The sequence below is a fragment of the Salmo salar genome, chromosome 09, assembly GCF_965601325.2.
Source record: "Salmo salar chromosome 09, fSalSal1, whole genome shotgun sequence".
In the NCBI taxonomy this organism is placed as follows: Eukaryota; Metazoa; Chordata; class Actinopteri; order Salmoniformes; family Salmonidae; genus Salmo; species Salmo salar.
The window spans coordinates 127,878,813-127,898,342 of record NC_138299.1 but is presented as its reverse complement, the minus strand read 5'-3'; the positions used below and the strand labels follow the sequence as shown (position 1 = coordinate 127,898,342).

At 43.3% G+C, this 19,530-nt stretch overlaps 2 protein-coding genes across 2 annotated transcripts in view; one reads left to right on the top strand and one right to left on the bottom strand.

Annotated features, from left to right (window-relative positions):
- LOC106612584 (E3 ubiquitin-protein ligase TRIP12) overlaps positions 1-16,297 on the bottom strand; it is a 73,937-nt gene extending 57,640 nt beyond the window's left edge. The window contains exon 1 of the mRNA XM_082956246.1: positions 16,225-16,297. The gene's annotated coding sequence lies outside the window, so the exon portion shown is untranslated. The remainder of the gene's footprint in view (positions 1-16,224) is intronic.
- On the top strand, positions 3,096-14,612 carry LOC106612576 (zinc finger and BTB domain-containing protein 38). The gene is made up of 2 exons (XM_014213859.3): positions 3,096-3,628; positions 7,464-14,612. Exon 2 carries the CDS (start codon positions 7,464-7,466, stop codon positions 11,382-11,384), a length of 3,921 nt encoding a protein of 1,306 aa, XP_014069334.3. The 5' UTR covers positions 3,096-3,628; the 3' UTR covers positions 11,385-14,612.
- Positions 16,298-19,530: the final 3,233 nt, after the last annotated feature.

The window sequence follows — 19,530 nt, the reverse complement described above, 5'->3', positions numbered from 1 at the left end:
AGGAGACGATGGAGATAGTTTTTAATGCATGTATTGTTGTTTCAAAACGTGTGTCTTTAAGTTATAAAAATCAACCAATCATTCAATCAACCAACTGTGTCCAAATACCTCACCTAGGGGAGCGAAATGGATCAGTCTCCCTCACACACACAGCGCTGAATGGTACTGAGCTCTATTATTAGCCTGAGTCAGTCGCTAAACACCGCCTCCTCAGCTGGGTCTGGGAGGAAAAATATTCATTACGTAACAATAAGAGATCGGTCTCTGGCTCCACTTCCTGAATACCACAGTGGCTAGGCCTGCGACAGCCGACCAGCCCGGAAGCCTCACTCTCTATTTGTGTGTTCGGGCAGAGCTCACCCTCTTTCGTTTATCCCTTGCAACACATTCCCACTACCCCTCCTCCTCCTCAATTCTTCTTTTTGGGTCAGTGATGCAGCAGGAGTGACGCAGCAGTGTCAGGGCCTCATCAGCCTCCAGACGGGCAGCGTCTCAGGAGTGGACTGGAGAGAGAATCAGTGTGCCCAGGCTGGGCCCAGACACACACCAGCAGCCAGACACCAGTCAACAGAGGAGAAGGCGGAAGGTAAATTACATGACTAGGCCCAGAGAGCGGGCCTGGAGCTGGCTAGCTAGAGCTCTCTTTCCCCCACACACACACACACACTCCACAGAGGGACTGCTCACTTCCATAGCGACAGCGAACGGGCATGTAGGACCATCCGGGAGGAAAAATGTTGGTCGGCATCTGAGCAAGTGTGAGTTGGATATGCAAGCGCAACAGTTATGAGGATCATGGTGTTTATGTACGCAGTGTGTGTGTTTTGAAAGAGAGAAAACAAGGCCTAGTCAGGCTTGCACTATGGGCTCTGTTTCCCTGCCGATCAATGTTCCTCTCATCTAGGCCCCAGCTGGGCTTGGTTTCCCTGACGATCAATGTTCCTCTAGTCTAGGCCCCAGCAAGTGGCTACAGACAGACTGAGGCAGTAAAGGCATGCCTTCTTTTGTTGTGGTTTTGAAAATATCCCAGCTGTAATGCATTTAATGGATGGGTGTGCCAAACAAATCGAGGATGTCAGAATAAAGGAAAACAAATACACAATTTCTATTAAAACTAAATGAAATGTGAAAAGTAAATGGTAAAGTCACATCAAACATTGTTGATATGTGATCTGTCTGACAGGGAAGAATCTCCAAGCAATTATTCAAGAGTGAAAGAAGAATTCGTCACAGAAAATGGCAACAATGAATCAGCAGGTTGGATCCTTTTAATTTCTCCAATTTCCACAAATAATAAATCTGTTCATAGCAATATAATTTGTCAAAATGATTTGTTCAAATTTCAACTGCTCTTTCTGTACTCTTAGTTTGCAAAACATTTGAAGTACTAACAAATAATGTGGGAGAGGGGTTGTAGTGAGCAAGACAAACGGTAGGTACTGCAGACACTTCATTTGCAATTCTCAAAACTGTAAAGAACAAAGAGCATGGATGGTAAAGGAGAGCTAGGCTTATTTGTTTTGGGATGTCGTGTTCGCCTGCAGTGTACCAGTGGAAATCGATTTGTGCAGGCAAGACTACGAATACAGGAAAGGGTGAGGAAGCAGGCAAGACCATTAACCATACATAGCAGGCATGGAGGAAGAGAACGGAAAGACACCAGAGGAAAAACTGAGATAAATAGAAATTGCAATATGGAGGCATGATAGTGGCAACCCAAACATGGCAAATCATATTTCCTCTGGCTTTACGAGGCTCCCTCCCAGACCTTGTAAGGTTTGCAACCTTTAATGTTCCATAACAGCATGCTTTTAAGGTAGCACTGTTTTCTTAGACGGTTGCCATAGCAACAAGGTCATGCCAAAGTGTAGCAGCTTACAGAAGTGTGAAGGCTGGCGTGGTGCCAGGCTGGTGTACTGCTTCCCCAGGCCAACGCAAGCAGACAGGGGCCTTGATTGCACTCAGGTAACGTCAACAATCAAGCCGGGTAGGCCTGCACCAGAAATAGCTGGCAGACGGCTGAGCAGACAGAGAAAGCACAGAGAGCAGAAGGGGACAGAGGCATGGGGATTGTCATGATAAGCTGAACTAACACTGGCAGGACTTGCACAGCGAATGTCTCCCATTTGTTTCATGAGGCCAATCTGTTCTGACACCAAGTCAAATATAAAATGTGCATGGTTTTCACATTCGGGTGCAGAAGCTGTATCCCTAAGCCCGGAAAGATAGCGGAGACACGTTATACAAATTCAAAAACACTTGTGATAAAACCTCGGTCTTCATACGTATAAAGCGACTGTCTGCGTCTACAGCAGCTGGAGGGGCTAGCAGTGCCCTGCCTGCCTGGTTTAGCCCCTCCCCCCTGCACTTTGCAGTGCTGAGGCATCCCTCTGTGTTCCCATCCATCAGCAGCCTCTACAAAGACGAACCCACTGTCCTCCAGCTCTCTCCTCAGTCCTTTTTTCTTACTTTGAAAGTGCACAGAAGCAGGCGAGATAAATAAGCTATATATAGTTGGCAGCATAGCCTAGTGGTTAGAGCGTTGGACTAGTAACCCGAAAGGTTGCAAGTTCGAATCCCCGAGCTGACAAGGTACAAATCTGTCGTTCTGCCCCTGAACAAGGCAGTTAACCCACTGTTCCTAGGCCGTCATTGAAAATAAGAATTTATTCTTAACTGACTTACCTAGTTAAATAAAGGTAAAATAAAATTTTAAAAAATAGTCGCCGATATCTCATTGATCATGCTGCTATATACAAACAAGAGCAAAGCAGGCTAATTGTGTTCATGAGGCAACGTACACAGATGTGCTGACAAAGAGCGAGAGAGGGTTTGAGTGTACACAGTAGCACAAAGCGCCTGTGTGCATAGGCATGAGATAGATGGCAAGTGTGATATGACGTGTTTGAAAGTGAGCTACAGATCCAGCTTCCCTGTAAGATACAGTATGAATGGTGTCGGTGTGGAGGTCGAGCAGAAATGTGATTGTGGGTGTGCTTTGTAGTATGGTTGAAGTTGTATCGCCGTAACCGCGCTAGCAGGCATGCAGCCTCGGCGTTTTCTCTGATCTGTGCAGCACGGCGTAGGAGTGTGTGATGTAGCACTGAGCCGCTCTGTCTTACCGTCCTCAGCCATGCTTAATAAAGTTGCCGTTTCCTGCTTGGCGACTGCAGAGTAGATGCCGCTGGACTCAAGTTGCCCGGGCAGCACAGAGGCAGCAGACAGACCCATAGTCCAATCTAGCTATTTTTAAACGTTAATGTGGGAATCCTGTGGTCAATGGTCTGAGAGCTGGGGCAAGCCAGGAAAGGACTGGGTGGAATAGGAGAGAGCGGAGTACTCAACCAGGACCTAGGCAAAGGACGTGGACGTTGGAGCGAGCAGCGTAGAAAGAGAGAGGGAGGGAGTGAGAGAGGGAGAGGCAAGAAAGACAACAGCGAAAGCTCTGCCTCTAACGGCACCACTGGGCAGCGACAAGTCTAGAAAAAAAAAGTGTATACTTTCGCCTTCCTTTCAAAGTTTTTTTTAATTCTTCTGTACAGTAGAGGGGACACTGTGTAATGTTTTTGGCTGTTCGTCTTCTGTGTCAGCTGTTCGCCTTCTGTGTCATTTTCTCTGATTCGCAAAGGTATGTTCTGCACGTTTCCACCCAATCTACAACCGCTTTTTAACAGAAATACACATATTGCACGGGGTGGCTTGAGTGTGGGTAAGGCTATGACATTTTCGCTCTTTGTTTGACTAGACAGCTTGCATTCGAGACTGTTTTTTTCTCGCCTTGTGGTTCACAGCAATTAGGGTATTTACATTTTTCAGGTTTTGAAATGCACATCGAATGATATTCTAAGGCACAGTGAACTAGGGTGTGGCAAAGAGACATCCTTTGACTAATTCAACATTTCCGCTCAATATGTGAACAGAGTAAACCACATCAAGATGAGAGAATTGGTCATATCAGCCCTTATTGAAAAGAATCAACTGAAACCGCAGACATGCAGGCAATTTCCAGATGAAAATGCATGGAAAGCGACACAAACCAGGGGAAATCAGCATCAAGGCTGAAGCACATCGCCTGCCGTAAGCGGAAGAGAGAGAAAGTCCATCGGACTGCTGCATTTCTGCTGCAGACTCTCACACACACCGACCGACACATATCCAGAGTGGAAACAAAGGGCGGAAAGCCTCCATTGCGGTGGCGTTGGAGCATGAGAGATCTGCAGTGCTGGGGCTCTCAGACAGGCACGGCTCGCTGTGAGGAAGGACCAAACCAAATCCCCAGACAGCTAATGCAGTCACCCGCCTGCCCCGCCATCCATCTGAATCTGAATCCCAATAAGCGCTGCGCCACAGCATGTTGCCGTGACAACAGAGGCCTGTCAGACGGGGAGGCAGGAGGCTGTTTCCCAACGATACGGCGAGGGTTCTTCTCTCGGTCAGCTGCCAGCCATATTGTAATCGTGGCACCTAGAGAAAACATTAGCAAAAATATGTATTTTATTAAGATTTTTTTTATTTTTTATTTCAAACATGGTTGCGTGATCACTTTAATAAGTTAAGTTACAAAAAAACCCCTCAATTTTTATGTTTCAATACGGACATGTTAAGTCTAATTAAAGTGTTTATGGCCTGGGGCTGAATGTATGGTTTATTGCTGTGCAATTATGTAAATCTGTCATTAGGTTATTCATTCTTCCCTGCCTCTTCTGAATAATATGTAGCACGTAATGCTTAGGACAGTCAGTTGAAACAGAGACCTGAAAATGAGAACAGTTTCAATGATATTATTACACACATAGGTGTAATGTATGTAAACAAGCAACTGGGTGCAATAAGAATGCCTCTCGGGAAGTACTCAACCGAGGGTATATGGAAAGTGATCTTTTTGTTAAGAAGAAGGGGTCTCATCTCAACATCATGGTCTAATGGCAATCTGGAGCAGGGACAAACGGTACCCCATAAACGGGCAGCCATTTTAACCTACCCCAACAGCTCACCAACAACGAGGATAAAGAAGAAAATAGAAAATGGCCACCATGCCATGGAAAATTACAGTAACAGCATTTTGTTGCACATATGTATAACCAGTCGTAATATATGCATAACAACAATGCCACAATTGCAGAGCCGACCTATACCATCAGATAGCCTTGTTCTCTCTGTAAGCAAAGCTGTGGTGCTGTCCAAAGTGCTTGTGGATTACATCTTTGATGTCTGACATGGAAAGAAGAAATGTTGCATTAGGAAGTATGTTATGACGCTGATCTTAAAATAAAGAAGTGTCCAGAGACCTCTTTGGATAGAAGTCAGGGACAAAAATCACAGGATGCTCATAAAAATAGAACTATGTCGCCTATGCTTCAGCAGAATCATGTTAATAAGTCATGCAAACAGAAAGCAAAAAAAATAATGAAATGCTGATACCATTAGGCTACATTTAGGCTAACTGCAGAAGCTACTTGCCTTTGCGTGTAACCTAAGCATCATCCTGTGTGAGAGTCTGACAGAGGTGTTGCCTCAGACCAGTTCACACAGTGACTTATGCACACCCCTGGGAGGAACACACAGGAAGTGCTGTGCTCTTTACATTTTCTCTCAGGTTAGACAGAACGATAAGAGACATGGAAATCCCATTGAACCACATGCAACAGCGTCGGAAGACTCAGGATATTATTGCCTTTACACACAAACATAAAACAACCCCCCTGGAAGCAGATGCCAATTCAACATCTATTCCACATTTGGTTCAATGTAATTTCATTGAAATGACGTGGAAACAATGTGGAAACAACGTGGAAGCAACGAGCGTGAGCCCAGTGGGAATGCTCTACAGATGTCTATAGATGCATATAGTGAAACAGATGGCGTTTTGTGTAAGCTGCATGTGCGAGCCGTGACTGGATTAGCAACTGAATTCTGCTCTAAAAAGAGCTAAATGGTCTCAGCAGGAGTCAACATGGTGGTCGTTCCTCTACAGTGGCTCTATAGCCCAGTGCAGCTACCCCGTCTCAATTATAAGGTGTTGGTTACGTATCCCTGTATTAGCTCTGACTAAGCTGTGTGTGGGTCAAAACATTCCTCCAGTGCTTACGAATAATTAACTAATGCTAGGGGCAGAAAGGACAAATGAGTCAGGGGAGACAATCTTCCCATCTCATATACTGCCATCAACCTGAACCCAGTGTGCTTCTCCTTATGAAATATGCTGATGTACCTGCCAGCCAGTGAGGGCAATGACTCTAGCATGGCTGGTCACCTGGAACCGCATTAAACGACTGACTGAAGTAGATAGAACGAGTCCACATCCTGGCTGAATCACAACATGTTTGCCCTCACTGTAGTTTCTACTCCACCAGCTGTAACACTTGCCAGGTACAAGACATTTTGCTTCAGGCACTTCACTAGTGCACGTTTAGTCAGGGTTTATTAAGCCTCCAGACTGTAGTCATTCTGCATTAAGTAGCCTAATGTGCCTCATCAGCTTGGGCAACAACAAAACAAGAGTCACCAGGAAGCAATAAGTCTTCAGGAATAGGTTACAAATATATATTTCTATCACATTCGAGGCAATTATTCAAAATGTAAAATAGAAGTGTCTGTAAGCAAGGAGTTTAATTGAATTGGTTTTCAAACAATGGTGAGTGCTTATTTCCAGGCGTTTTTTTATTTTTACAAAAGAGAATCATCATAAATTCTTCATGTACAATGGTTATTCCAAGCACTGTAAACATTTAAAGGTAATGTCAAGAGGACATCTTTGTGCTGTTGTAACTTTTTACAGAAGTATTACATTAGTATATTCTCATGAGAACTAGATATTGTTCTGGTTAATCTATTTGAATAGGCTTGTGGAAAGCAACATATGGCCCACAGTTCTTCAAGATATGGTATGCCAGCATCATCTCCTTAAACTTTACTGCCATCTAGTGTGACAAAGTAAGAACAGCTGGATTGCTTTCCTATAAAACTGACACATTCCACTTGATTTCCATAAGGCCATTACTGCCAAATCCAGCCCATGCTTAATCAAAGTAATTTATTAAATCATATTCCTTAGATTATCTCTGTATGGAAGGAATTGTTACTGTTTGCACAACTATAGCCTAAATTATTTGAAATACCAAAGAATCAAAATGCAGAATAACACCATTTTCAATTCCACATAAGAGAATGTATGCACACCTTTCATGTTTTTTTCTTTTTATATTCCAGAAAGTCATTTCATATTTTTTACATTTTAGTTATTTAGCAGACACTCTTACCCAAAGCGACTTACAGTAGTACTGTAAGTGCATACTTCTCGCCCGTGGGAATCGAGCCCACAACCCTGACGTTGCAAGTGCCATCTAAATGTAATGAATGTGTTCATATTTTATATTGTGAATATAAGCAACGTGCATTAGCAATTGACTATCAATGTTTTGAAGCCAATTAGAATGGCTGTTTCCTTTATGTCCTCTCTGCAGATGACGGTGGCGTCTCCCTGCACCCAGGGCCTGGTGGACAGCTCCCATCCCCAGGCGCTCCTCAGCAGGCTCAACGAGCAGCGCTCCCAGGGCCTCTTCTGTGATGTCACCATCGTGGTGGAGGATGTCAAGTTCCGGGCCCACCGGAACATCCTGGCTGCCTGCAGCGGATACTTCCGCAGCGCCTTCACCTCCCCTGAGGTGTGGACTTCCAGCCAGGTGCTGGAGCTCATGGACCTGAGGTCTGAGGTGTTCGCCAGCATCCTCAACCTCATCTACTGTTCCAAGATCACATCCTCACCTAGCACAGAGAACACTAGATGCCTGATGGCAGCTGGAAAAAGACTGGGCATTCCCTTCTTAGAGAAACTGGTGGAACAAGACAGGCAGGGCTCAGGTGGACCAAAGATCCAGACCTCAACCAACCCTGCTAAGACCACAGGCCGTAGTAAGGTCTGTGGGCCCCGTAAAGCGAAGAAGGAGACCTCCAGGCCAGATCAGCCAGACAGTGCAAGAGGCCCGCGGATCACCAATGCTTTCTCTATCACTGAGGTGGGTCCCGGGAATAACCTTTTCACCCCACTAGACCTGCACAGTGGGGAGAGGCAGTCACCTGACCTTGGACAGACCCCAGCAGCCTGCCCTGCCCCCTGCCCCCTCGCGATGGACAATGAGCCCATGCAGGCGCTGTCAGAGCACTCCTACGCAGTCATCAGCCAGGGACCCAGGGCCCCTGAGCACAGGGCTGGCAACCAGGAGGACAACAAGAAGGGCACCAAACCCACACAGTCCCAATCAAGGCAACTGGCCAACAGGAACAGTGGCCCACTCAAAAAGCGCCACAGACTGCGAGCCGCCTTGAGTAAAAGCACACCTCCAACACTGGCTGTAGCACTTGAACCTGTGCATCCTACTGGAAGCAGCCCGGCATTAATAAAGCCCACTGTACAACCTGTGGGAACGTCACCCCCGTCATTATACCCGCAGACAGATGTGCATACAAGCAGGGCCAATGAGCTTCCTCTAGCCATGGATAATGGCTACAGGGAGCTGGACCCACCTCCACTTTCACCCCACACGGAAGATAGCATATCAATCTATGGCTGTGAGCACTGTCCAGAGATATTCACCAATAAAGCACTTCTCACCGTACATACAGAAATACACAAAAAAAGGTTTGTCAGTCATTTGTTTTGCAAGTTTTGTCGCAGGAAGTTCATGCATTTGAAGCGGTTGCGGAACCACGAGACGGTGTGCCCGAAAGCACAGAGGGGCTCGCCTGAACACGAGCCCCAAGGCAAAGAGGACGGGGCAGACCATTATTCAGACAGCATGCCAAGCATGGACAATACAGCAACTGATGTCCAGTTATCTCCTCCTGAACTCCCTGACCCTTTCCTTCCAACCAGCCTCCAAATGAACCCCACCTCAAAAACACTGCAGGCTTTAGATAGGTTAGTGAAACCTAGTAGAGGCCAGAGGGTCTATAACTGCAGTGTGTGTAAACGGGCATATGTGACCGTCTCCAGTCTGAAGCGCCACGAGAATGTGCACTCCTGGCAGAGGGCGTACCCCTGTCACTACTGCAATAAAGTGTTTGCCCTAGCCGAGTATCGCACCAAACACGAGATCTGGCACACAGGTGAGCGCCGCTACCAGTGCATCTTCTGCTTAGAGACCTTCATGACCTACTACATCCTAAAGAACCACCAGAAGGCCTTCCACGGAATCGATCCCAGATTGTCTGTGAGTAAGAAGTCAGCAAATGGTGGATTTAAGGGCAGCGTTTACCCCATTAAACTCTACAGGCTTCTGCCTATGAAGTTTAGAAAGAGACGCTATAAGACTTACAGTCAGACCTATTCAGAGGAGCTGGAGGGCAGCGAGCAGGCCCCGTTGGGCTGCAGCTCTCCCATCCTTCCATTTGAAGATGTTGGCGCTATGGGTAAGCAAGATGCTGCTTTATTCTCAATGCCTGTGACATTCATGGCCACTCCAAAAGTGGTAGCATCAGTAATGCCACGCATCAGTTTTGATCAGCCCTGTGACCAAGATGTAGACCAAGATGCAGGCACAGGAAAACAGGCCTCTCACTCCGAACTTAATGGGCCTCCATATAGCTATACAACCCCCTTGGCCATAATGCAGGCAGGTGGGGAGTCCCCTGCACTGGACTATGGAGATGGTGCCGCATTCCAAGGGATTAAGAACCTGGAGGGCAACAGTCATAATATACCGTTCCTAAAAATCAACCCATCCAGCTCTCTGAACAGGCTATGTGAGCTCTCAGCTGCAGCACAGAGAATTGAAGCCATGACCAGTCAGCTTTTTATGCCAGGGGCTGAGAGCCTGGCGCCTAGCAAGACTGCAGGGGGGGAAACTGAAACGTACATTGCCACACCTGCGTGTCCAGGTCCCTCCGTGGATGGTCACGTTCTGCCACTCTGCCAGATCACAGTGAAAATTGGCAACGAGGCCATTATTCGCCGGAGAATCAAGGGCTCTAAGCTGTTCCCCAGGAAGAGGAAAAGAAGCAGCGGGAGCCAGGTAGAGGAGAGGTGTCGGGACCAGGGCCGGCCTGCAGAGGGCAGCATGGAGAGCTCCAGCCTCCGCTTCAGGACAGAGGTCACTTCTGTCATAGAGCCAGAGCCATGCGATGACCACACTGACCGTGACACAGCTGACAAGCTCTGGCGTCCCTATTACTCTTACAAACCCAAGAAGAAGAGTAAGAAACTGAGATCCAAACACAGAAAAGAGAGACGTCGTCTACGCTATTCCATGACATCCTCAATAGTGCCCAGGGCCAGAAAAGACTACCTGGATAAAGGATGCAGAAGCGCTGAAGATAGCATCTCCATCGAGGGCACAGAGCTGAAACAACGTCTCAGAAACACCAGCCCAAAGACGACGTACACCTGTGACATCTGTGCAAGCACCTTCATAACGGCATCGGGTCTGAGAGCACATGTCATTGGCTGCCACCCAACTTTCTGTCGAACCTGTGCAAAGCAGTGTCCCCCCAGGGAAACCTCCAGTGCCAGCTGCGAGACCGCTGAGGACAGCAGGGATTACATATGCAAGAGCTGTATGGAAAATGGCTCCTGCTTTGACAATTGTGCCCGCAGCCCCAGCACAGAGAAGCGGTATCGCTGCTCCTTCTGCCCACAGCGCTTCCTCTACCTCGCAACCAAGAAGAGCCATGAAAAAAAACACAAGGAGACAGCAGGAAAGGGGTACAGCAACGACGACTACCCCACAGTCCCAAAACGGCCAGCAACTTTGGACTTAGGCCTAAATCTGAAAAGGCTTGTCATCAAAACAGAGGAAGGGGAGGATCAATATAGCATCGACAAGGAGAGCAAAGCGCCAGCGGGATCACTAGGCAGTTTTTCAACAGAGAAGATAGAGCCTAAGCACAAGGAATGGGAGGACACAGGTGACTACATGTCAGTGGCGCACAAAAGAGAGCATCCATTTAGAATAAACAGTGATGGACACTATCAGAAAGAGAGAAACTCCAACATGAAAACTCCAATGTCACCCTCCTGCACTGACACCTTTTCTCTTTCCCCTTCAGAGATGCAGTATAGAAAGCTTTCCCCTTCAGAAAAGCAGTATAGAAAGTCTAAAAAGCGTTTTGAACACAAACAGCAACATCAGAAAAGCCTCACTTCCAAAAGGCAGAAGCAAGTAGACTTTATGGATAGAGAAACACCCAGTCATAAGGCCCCTCTGACCACACCAGGAGAAGACAGTCATTTTAGCTATGGGCAGTCTTCTTCTACACATCTGAAACGAGATTCAGTCACTAGGGGAACCACTCGCTCCTCGCCAAAGTCAGAGAAGTGTACACACAGTGTAAAGAGGAGTCCTCTTTACAAAGATAATACTTATCATTCAGGAGGGAAATACTTTTAAGTGACTATATGCCTATGCAGTAAGTTGCAGACCAACAGTAAAATACATATGTCAATATGCTGTGCTTGATATAGGTTCGTTTGCCCGAAATAATGGACCCAAACTAAATCAAGGGCTCCTCAAGTACTTTGAAAACATCATTGGATTATTATGTTTTTGACCCGGGTCTGGAAAACAGATATAATAAGTTGCCAATGAACAGCAGATATTGAATATGAAGACCTAACTGACATCTATGTAAATTGCATTTTCTTCATTCTTATAACACAAATCTTTTTAAAAAAGGGGATTTATTTTTGTACTTTTTTTCTTTGCTTTTTGAGGCTATTTCATAATTATTGTGCTGTCCATATTCTATACATATGCTAACTGTGCATAGTTATTTGCACTTTATAATAATTAGAATTTTTGACTGTATAGGCTACCATTCATATAAATAGACTGTCCACCACTTTGGTAGTGTCATTACCACTGACAGCACCACGTGCACCATCAAAATGAATGTGTCTTTTAAAATAATATACATGACGTGATACAAAGTTGACAAAATGCAGTTTGTGTGTCAGAGGGAATAACTAATTAATGAACTAGTAGATGATGACAAGAGGAGAACACACATGCCTGTTTTGATATTCATGGGTCTTGGGTTATTTAGATAAATAAACAATCAACCTGTCTGGAATTGCAAAGAAGAGCTGTTATGCTACATTCTGGAATTAAGAGGACAAATTATTGCATGGCACACACAGACCCTCCTGTTGTTGGATTATATACGTACACAGGATATGGAGCCAGATAGCTGCCAAAAGGTTGAACGTACGTATCGTTAGGATCGTGACAAAATCCAGACGGAATTTGTTCGGATCGTAAGAAAAGCCATGCGTGAAACGCAAACGTGAAATTTAATCTGTGAACATACAAAATACTATGTTAATTATGGACTAACATTTTAGGCTTGAACAAATCTTGTGTTGTAATTCTGACATACAATAATATCTTTCAGAGTTTTGGAAGTTTCATCTCACGGCTTGTAAGAAGTGCTACGCGAACAAGTATAACACAGTATAAAAAAAACGTAAGTCAGAGAAACAGGAAAGAGGTATCCTGCACGATTTCAAGTTAAAAGTATCCATTCTCTATTACTCCTCAGTTGAGTTCACATTTATGTAGCTAATGTAATGGATTTGTTTGCCAGCGCAAGTCTAGATAGCACTAGCTGTATTATTCCTACAACAGTGAAGTTTCAGTCCGCTAGGTGTATCTCTACAGCATGGACATATCTCTGGGTGACGTGGACATCCCCATGCATGCACCTTATCAACATATGACTAATACAATATTGCACCATGCAATTCTCTGGGCTCTGTCTGAAATCATAACCAGTAGTATATACCAGGAATAATGAAACACAGAATAATAATAGCTGTTTGGTGAATCTATTAATTATATATGATCACTGGAGTGGTATTATGAAATGTATTTCACTCAAAATCTTGCCAAAGCGTATTCTGTAGGAAGGGTTTATAATTTGACATGATTTATATGAATCGGGTCATGGACATATGGACTTTGAAATGAACAAGGGAGAGGTTAAACGTAGGCGGAGTCTGGCATAAGCTTATTCCCACACTTTACAATAACTCTGTTGCAGTGGTCTTAGATAGTCTCCTTATAGGCTATTCCCTCCATCACAACACTGCTGCCCAGTTGAAGAGCTTGTGATCTCCATGCAGCACCATGCACCTTCAGAAAAGCACCCCTCAACCTCAGGAGATGCCCTTCTGGAGGCATGCAGCCATAGTCATTATACTCTAATGTAGGCCTATTTGCCTAGTAGCCAGAGCATATGTTAAATGCCAACATATTTGAACATTTAAGTTATCCTTCATTCACCTTAAATCATTTCATTCAGTCAATATGTCATCCATTCAGTCATTTGTCTGAGTTCCAATAGGAACTAAATCAAAGAGAATAGAACAGTCTTATCCATTTGTTTATTGAAATCCATGTGTGTATTCAAAATGATCTAAATTCTCCAAAAGTTATTTACCCTATCACTTTAATAATTCAATGCTTAAATTTAGGCCAATCCACACAAAAAAAAAAAATATATATATTAAAATAGGCCTTCAACTTGAAGGCATTGCAATTTAGGCTATCATTTCAGGTACTGGTGTCTTGTGGAATAATTGTAGAACTATTAGAATTTTATAACTGTTTTTAATTATAGGCCTCCCCTTAAGATCAGACACTAACTCACAGGCCACTAAATAAATGTTAAATAAAATAGTGGAATCGCCTAAGGCCTACAGTCCGTGCTCCCAAATAGTGGAAAAAGTCTGATTCATTAGGTTAAATGATCACCACAGTAGCCGCACATGGCTATAAAAATAAATTATGCAATTATAAGGCCATTAAATAACACACAACAGCATGGCATATTTAGATAGCGGAATAGGCTTAGCCCAAATCATATTTACTTTCTATTTTGCAGCTCATGTGGTTATTCTAGACAAGGCTCTTCTGCATCTTTATAGTATCCTTCTCACACAAGTCCTTTGCTGAAGGCCCAAGCCTATACGACGCCATCTACTGGTATAACGTCGTTATCGAATGCTGTTCTAAAACAAGCTTTAGACTTTGGAAATGAAACCGGAAGCTGTAAAGCAACTCTAACGTCTGGGCTAGAGTTGCATGATTGACTAGCTAACTTCGACTAGCTACGTTCGGTTCATGTCCTTTGCAGATGCCACATTCCTGACAAAAGTTAATAGGTATAAAAAAATATCTGTAACCGAGTAAAGGGAGACTTAAAGTAAGAATTGAACGTATAAATGTTAATTCATAGTCGTAACATAAATTAGATCTGTAAATGTACAAATTCTAACGGTTAGGTTTCATGTTTCACGCATGGCTTTTCTTTTGATCCTAACAATTTACGTATGGATTTTCTTATGATCCTAATTATACATACATTCAACCTTTTGGCAGCTATCTGGCTCCATAACAGGAGGCCATAATTGGTAAGTCCTTGCACTGATGCAGAGTTTGCAGCTGTTACTTGCATAAGGCAATTAGAAATAAAAACAAATCTAAGCCATCAAATATTTTTACGGTTTTCTTTACTGAATGCTTCTTTTTACCTTTGTGTTAAATGTTTTACCTAACTTCTCAGTTGTATTACCTTTGGTAAATAAAGAGTGTGTAGACTTTGCAAAAGTGCAAATGCTTAGTAAATCTTGACTGTCTGTTTACTCTGGTGCTCTGTTGGACAGTCACTTGGTGGCCTCGGGGTCAGCCAATCTGAGAAGTTAATTCCTTTCCCATCATCCCTCAACATTTTAGTCTGGCCCACATGACACAATATCCAGATGTTCCCCTCTCTCCATGCCCCTGGAGTCGGGACTGGCTCTGATCTGGTAACAGTTTTATTAGGTACTAGGGTACTTACCTTATCCTCCACAACCCCCTTGTTACCCAATGCTACCAGCTTCTGGATAAACCTTAACTACTACTCTCTGCTCCTTCAATTAGTAAGTTTACTGTGTTAATGAAGATAAACCATTGAGGTAGCTGTTAGTCACAGGCCATGAGAGTTTGACTATTTACAATTAGCTACACAGTCTAAATAGTTATTGATGAATAACACATATTTGACAATTCAAAGCATAGTCATCATGGCTGATACCCATAAGGAACACATGTATACCTATAACCAAATGCAAAGGAGGTTAGGTTTATACATTGAAACTTCTCTGGTTTATAAAAACGGCATATTGAATCACACTGGTCTCCTCTCCTGACAAGCATCTGGTCATCTAATCTACTTCCTTCAATGTGGTAAGTGGTCACAGATAAAACATCCATATGGGTGATTCCTCACAAAACTAGAACAAAACAAAATGACCAGATTTGAGGGATTTCCACAAAATGTCGTCTATATAAGAGTCCTTTGGTGGAAGGATTGTTGACATACTTGACATTTGTATCTTAAAAGCATAATTGAGAAATAATTCATTGAACCTGGAATGTGACATTTACCCAGGCCTCCTTTAAGACTCCATAATGTTTAATATGTGGGTGCTACAAAGCAGAAATTGTCATATGAAACCGCTTGCTCTGTAATAAGACAATTGTTAATGAAAATACTAATATTACAGAGCAAGCGGTAAAGCTTCAAATGACACATTTTTGCTTTGTAGCACCCAGATATGAAACATTATGGAGCCTTAAAGGAGGCCTGGGTAAGGACAAAATGTCACAAATGTTCCAACTTTAATTATTTCTCAATTATGCTTTAAAGTACAACTGAAGGCAATAGACAACTTCTCTGATAGAAAACAGGCCTGTGGCATCAACATTAGTCAGAAAAATGTATTCTAGTGTCAAAATTGACTACAAGGTGTAAATAGGATAATTTTGGTTATAAAGTCAGTCCTGTAAGTAAGTTCGTCATAACTTAACTGAGCGTAGGGTTTTGATTTCGACAATGCTCACCAGCTGCGGTGATTTCAATTTCAATGGCACTCTATCCAATCCTACCGCAAAACTCACAGACAGTGAGAGACTTCCCAGCAGGACCGCGGATCGGACTTTGTTTACATCAAGACAACACGTATGGAAATAAGGTCAGGGTTAGGATTATGGTTAGGGGTTATAAGGACATGGGTTACAGTTTTAAAAAAATGGGTGAAGATCAGGCTGGGGCTATGGTTTTCTAAAGTTAGTATAAGGTTGGGTCTAGGGTGCTGTTCCTGTGTTGTAAAGAAGATTGGCACCCGAATAGACAGGCACAAGGCACCTTAATTTATGCTTGCCTTGGACAGGCAGATGTGCATACCTGTATTCCCTCTGTCCCTGTGAATGTCCTCAATAGTCTTGGATAAGCAATCCACCATCCAAACTGTGACTACCTTGAAATAAGAAAGATGAGAAGTGAACATAGCCAGTTCCCTGTATTACTGAGAAGAAAAAAACAATCCGACTTTACAAAACTATATCAGCAGCAGGCCTGAACATTTTTAACTTTCAAATAACAAAATATCAAGAAATGCTCCTAGTGCAAGCATAAACATTTAAATTGTCTGTGCAAGCTGTCTGTCTGAAGGTCAGGTACCAAAATATTAGCATCAGAGACAGGAGAGAAAGAGGAGCATCCTCTCATCCTTTATATATTTTTTTGTAAATCCTGCACAGAGCTTCCGTTTGTTTTACCAACTGTAAGAGCCCGTGCAGTGAAGAATATTCACACAAGTCTCTCCAGCAATTCTAATGTCAGCATACGGCCAATAGCGCTCGTAGTGACGCTGCAGTAGGTTGGCCCTTCGCTTGCATTCATAAACGGATATGATAGCTAAGCGTTGAATGTACTACTGTAGCTACATATACACAGTCAAGTCGGACCATGGCGGAAGAAGCCGACACGAGAATTCGGATTTTACAAAGCCTGCGGGGAAAGATATGTAAGTGCGAACAATGTCTTTATTGTATCAGCATTCTTCAATTGAGGGGGGCTAACAAAGTGAACGACGTGGGGGAAAAAAAGGGGCGCGGTACAATCAACACAGGCACTTCATGAAGATATGAGACATTGTTGTGAATGAATGTTGCCCGGGCCTCTATCAAACGTGTTTTATATTTGCAGAAAACGCTGTCGCAATGTAGCTAGTTATTTTAATCAGTTCCTCATCCGACGTCATCTTTGATAGAGCTAGGCCAGCTCCAGACAAAAGCATAGGCAAAGACGGGCTAGCTAGTACAGTCAGTGGCTAGCTCTCCATATACACGCATCAAAACACATGAACTGGCTAGATAAGTGTTAGCTACATAGCTAAGCTAGCTGTGTATATTACTAGCAAACGTAAAGTGCTTTCAGTGAAATTGTGCCACTCCCTATACAGATAATTTGTTTCTATTTTACCTAGATAGCTATCGAATCAGAATGTGTAATTCATAGCTAGTCCACACTAGCTAGTTAACGTTAGTTACCTTGCGTCTCTGTTCTCATTTTGCGAAACGCTCGTGGCAGGAAGTTGTCTCCGTGTGTTGGTTAGCTGCTGAAATTAATTGTGTTGAAATAGCTAACTAGTTTCGAAATTACACTCTTCCAGATTAATCATCACTTGATAAATCATTTTAGAATTTTAAGCCACACTATTCTCCAGCAGGGTTAGCTAACTAGCTAATTGCTGGTTTGTGTTGCTTTCATATTTCTAAGAAAAAACATTAATTTACACAGAATTTTAAAAAATTACTTCGAGTGGAACTTTTACACTTTCAGGATATATTTGGTCACAAATATCCTCGTCCATCATTCTTTTAGCAGGAAAATAACATTAATTTCAATGAATTAATAAAAGTTCCTTAGTAATTTCTTGAGTTCTGTGCAAAAAGTAATAATCATAAAGACAGATGGATAACTGAAATGGCTTCTTTCACATGAAAGTCGGGTGCATGCATTTTTGTTGCAATTAAGAGACTTCTTGAGGTCCTAAACACAATTCCAAATGGTCATCCATCATTATCCTCTGTAAAGGATGTAATTTCATGACTTGCATCTGTGATTAACAGCTAGCCTATAGGCAGATAATATTTAAGTAACTTTGTCAAAGTCCATTTGAAAAGAATTTGCTTGAGTTCCTAAACACGCACCTGGCTTTTATGCAGGCAGTTTGTTAGTTTTGAATAAGCACAGTACCGCAACAGGATCTTTTGATGGAATGTTACTGGCACACAAACAATACTGTCAGCTTTGTAAGGGTAGCTGTGAGAGAGAACAAGACCATTCACACTGTCCATCTACTGCAAAATGAGAAAACACACTAAGCATTGCATACATAAACCTATCTTGATTTCAGGAAGTCTAGTAAAGTATGAATTTTGCAAACATATCTGAGGTTATCTCAATGGTCTGATAGATGTCTCTTTTCATTTGATCAGTGTTCTCACTTGGACAATTTTAAAAAGCACTAATCGTAGTACCTGTATCATGAGAAGCCATTGGTTATAGACTACTGTACCAGCACCACTACTCCCCCTCTCTCTGGATTTGATGCTCACTTCTGCAGATGCTATCATGCATGTACAAACAAGCACGCACATTGACATGCACACCAGCATAAAGTCATCATAGGTGTGCATATAAGCAAAATAAATGAACGCATTATGCACTCGCGTGTGCACACACAACGGCTGCAAAACAAATTAAAGATTCACTACCATGCATTGATGAGCACCCAGGAAGCAAGATAAAAAAAATACAAAAAAATTGAGGAACTACCCTTGGTAAGAAACTGTTTGCCATCTTACGAAACCTTTCTTCTTCCTCTTTGGGTGTCTGTTTGTCTTAAACAAAAAAGTGTCAATGGAAGTTGTAGTCTAGTCAGTACAAACAGAAGTTTGTAGTAGCGTGGCGTTTGCTCTTTGACCTCTTGCCTCCGTTTCCACGGCGACCAGTGCTTTTTTTTGTGAGGATGGCATTGAGGAGGATGGGGGTTAGCGAGGGCTTGAACTCCCCTGCATGTCGGGCTCACCGGGGCTTAGTGGAAGCTCAGGGCTCTGCTGTAGGTTTTCACAGCCCTTTTCTGGGATTAGACATATTAATAGCCTGTTAAAGAGCCTGATCCCTGACTCTGGCTTTTCCCCATTAAAGTTTGCTCACCCTTACATATCCCTCCCGACCTCACAGACAAATTTAGACTGCTGTCAACCACTTCACACTGAATAATCTTGTGGTTCAGAACTTCACACATTGGACTCAGTGAAAGTTGTGAGAGACAAGCTAATATTGTTTTGATTTAGTCATTTAATGTGTGAAACTATTTATTACTGTATGTCATAGTCTTTTTGGAGTTGAATGAAAGTACCGTGTTATTGTAAATTCATGCAAACATGAACCTGGTAGTGCTCTATAGAGCAGATGTAGACACAGAGCTCTATTACAGATAGTGTGCAGTCCTCATGGTGCTGTAGGATATCCATTTTAGAGGGCATTTGCTGCTGTGCTGTTGATCCAGGTGCAAGCAGTTTACCTGGCAGGAGATTTCTGAGGTGTTTCACATTTGTGAATCAGTACTCCACTGTCAGAGCCAGGAGCATGCTGGGAGGAAGTTGATGTGATGTGTCTTTGACCACATCTTACGTGATG

What these genes read in the sequence shown, in the direction of transcription:
- LOC106612576 (XM_014213859.3), top strand. Translation starts at nt 7,464, where the DNA reads ATGACGGTGGCGTCTCCCTGCACCCAGGGCCTGGTGGACAGCTCCCAT.